General features: G+C 33.1%; 1 protein-coding gene across 1 annotated transcript; it reads left to right on the top strand.

Annotated features, from left to right (window-relative positions):
* Window positions 1-348: 348 nt before the first annotated feature.
* LOTGIDRAFT_146513 (hypothetical protein) lies at window positions 349-804 on the top strand (the record flags this gene model as incomplete). Its single annotated transcript, XM_009067666.1, has 1 exon — window positions 349-804. A coding segment is annotated over one exon (456 nt), but the record flags the coding sequence as incomplete, so codon positions are not given.
* Between the last annotated feature and the right edge of the window lie 2,617 nt (window positions 805-3,421).

Below are 3,421 nucleotides of genomic sequence, written 5' to 3' on the forward strand. Positions count from 1 at the left end.
CAATAAATATTATATTTCCACCAATAAATATTATATTTATACCAATGAAGATAACATTTCCACCAATAAATATTATATTTCTAATAATAAATATTATATTTCCACCAATAAAAATTATATTTCCACCAATGAATATTATATCTCCGCCAATGAATATCATATTTCCACCAATAAATATTATATTTCCACCAATAAATATTATATTTCCACCAATAAATATATTTCCACCAATAAATATTACATTTCCTCCAATAAATATTACATTTGCACCAATGAATATTATATTTCCACCAATAAATATTACATTTCCTCCAATGAATATTAGAATACAACAATAAATATTACATTTCCTCCAATGATAATTATATATCCACCAATAAATATTATATTTCCAACAATAAATATTATATTTCCAACAATAAATATTACATTTCCACCAATAAATATTACATTTCCTCCCATAAAAATTACATTTTCACCAATAAATATTATATTTCGACCAATGAAAATTATATTTCCACCAATGAATATTATGTTTCCATCAATAAATATTATATTTCGACCAATGAAGATTATATTTCCACTAATGAAGATCATATTTCCACCAATAAATATTATATTTCCAACAACAAATATTATATTTCCAACAACAAATATTACATTTCCGCCAATGAATATTACATTTCCTCCAGTAAATATTACATTTCCACCAAAAAATATTACATTTCCTCCCATAAAAATTACATTTCCACCAAAAAATATTACATTTCCACCAATAAATATTATATTTTCACCAAAAAATGAGAGCTCAAACCTCACAACTTACTACCCAATAAAGACATTACTTTGTTTTCAGTCAAAAAAAAAGACATTACTTTGTTTCCAATTTAAAAAAAAAAATCTGTAATTCACAGCATTAATTTGATGGAGAGCATCTTGATATAACAGGTTCCACTGTCTTCAGGGACATCATGAATTTGATGGAGATCATCTCGGTAGGACAGGGTCGATGACCTACCTGTTGGTTACTATTGATAGCACCTTGCCTACCCTTAATTCTGAGAAAATTCCTTTAGTCCATTAAAACATTTTTGAATCACAACAGGCTTCATAGCTTCAATCAGCAAAAAATAACAGCTCAAAACTCACTACCCAATAAAGACATTACTTTGTTTTCAGTCAAAAATAAGACATTACTTTGTTTCGAATTTAAAAAAAAAATCTTTAATTCACAGCATTGATTTGATGGAGAGCATCTTGATATAACAGGTTCCACTGTCTTCAGGGGCATCATAAATTTGATGGAGAGCATCTTGATATAACAGGTTCCGATGTCTTCAGGGGCATCATTAATTTGATGGAGAGCATCTCGGCAGAGCAGGGTCGATGAGCTCCCTGTTGGATACTATTGATAGCACCTTGCATACCCTTAATTCTGAGAAAATTCCTTTGGTCCATTAAAATATTTTTGAATCACAACAGGCTTCATAACTTCAATCAGCTAAAAATAACAGCTCAAAACTCACAACTTACTACCCAATAAAGACATTACTTTGTTTTCAGTCAAAAAAAAAGACATTACTTTGTTTCGAATTGAGAAAAAAATCTTTAATTCACAGCATTAATTTGATGGAGAGCATCTTGATATAACAGGTTCTACTGTCTTCAGGGGCATCATAAATTTGATGGAGACCATCTCGGCAGGGCAGGGTCGATGAGCTCTCTGTGGGTAACTATTGATAGCACCTTGCCTACCCTTAATTCTGAGAAAATTCCTTTGGTCCATTAAAATATTTTTGAATCACAACAGGCTTCATAACTTCAATCAGCAATAAATGACAGCTCAAACCTCACAACTTACTACCCAATAAAGACATTACTTTCTTTTCAGTCAAAAAAAAAAGACATTACTTTGATTCCAATTGAAAAACAAATCTTTAATTCACAGCATTGATTTGATGGAGAGCATCTTGATATAACAGGTTCCACTGTCTTCAGGGGCATCGTAAATTTGATGGAGAGCATCTTGATATAACCGGTTCCGCTGTCTTCAGGGGCATCATGAATTTGATGGAGATCATCTCGGCAGGACAGGGTCGATGACCTCCCTGTGGGTTACTATTGATAGCACCTTGCCTACCCTTAATTCTGAGAAAATTCCTTTGGTCCGTTAAAATATTTTTGAATCACAACAGGCTTCATAACTTCAATCAGCAAAAAATGACAGCTCAAACCTCAAAACTTACTACCCAATAAAGACATTACTTTGTTTCCAATTAAAAAAAAATCTTTAATTCACAGCATTAATTTGATGGAGAGCATCTTGATATAACAGGTTCCACTGTCTTCAGGGGCATCGTAAATTTGATGGAGAGCATCTTGATATAACAGGTTCTGCTGTCTTCAGGGGCATCATGAATTTGATGGAGATCATCTCGGCAGGGCAGGGTCGATGACCTCCCTGTGGGTTACTATTGATAGCACCTTGCCTACCCTTAATTCTGAGAAAATTCCTTTGGTCTAATAAAATATTTTTGAATAAAGACATTACTATGTTTTCAGTCAAAAATAAGACATTACTTTGTTTCCAATTTAAAAAAAAAATCTTTAATTCACAGCATTAATTTGATGGAGAGCATCTTGATATAACAGGTTCCACTGTCTTCAGGGGCATCATAAATTTGATGGAGACCATCTCGGCAGGGCAGGGTCGATGAGCTCTCTGTGGGTAACTATTTATAGCACCTTGTCTACCCTTAATTCTGAGAAAATTCCTTTGGTCCATTAAAATATTTTTGAATCACAACAGGCTTCATAACTTCAATCAGCAAAAAATGACAGCTCAAACCTCAAAACTTACTACCCAATAAAGACATTACTTTGTTTTCAGTCAAAAAAAAAGACATTACTTTGTTTCCAATTAAAAAAAAAATCTGTAATTCACAGCATTAATTTGATGGAGAGCATCTTGATATAATAGGTTCCACTGTCTTCAGGGGCATCATAAATTTGATGGAGACCATCTCGGCAGGGCAGGGTCGATGAGCTCTCTGTGGGTAACTATTGATAGCACCTTGCCTACCCTTAATTCTGAGAAAATTCTTTTGATCCATTAAAATATTTTTGAATCACAACAGGCTTCATTACTTCAATCAGCAAAAAATGACAGCTCAAAACTCACAACTTACTACCCAATAAAGATATTACTTTGTTTTCAGTCAAAAAAAAAAGACATTACTTTGTTTCCAATTTAAAAAAAATCTTTAATTCACAGCATTAATTTGATGGAGAGCATCTTGATATAACAGGTTCCAGTCTTCAGGGGCATCATAAATGTGATGGAGAGCATCTTGGCAGGGCAGGGTAGATGAGCTCCCTGTGGGTAACTATTGACAGCTCCTTGCCTACCCTTAATTCTGAG

This window comes from Lottia gigantea (assembly GCF_000327385.1).
Source record: "Lottia gigantea unplaced genomic scaffold LOTGIsca_849, whole genome shotgun sequence".
NCBI classification, from domain to species: Eukaryota; Metazoa; Mollusca; class Gastropoda; family Lottiidae; genus Lottia; species Lottia gigantea.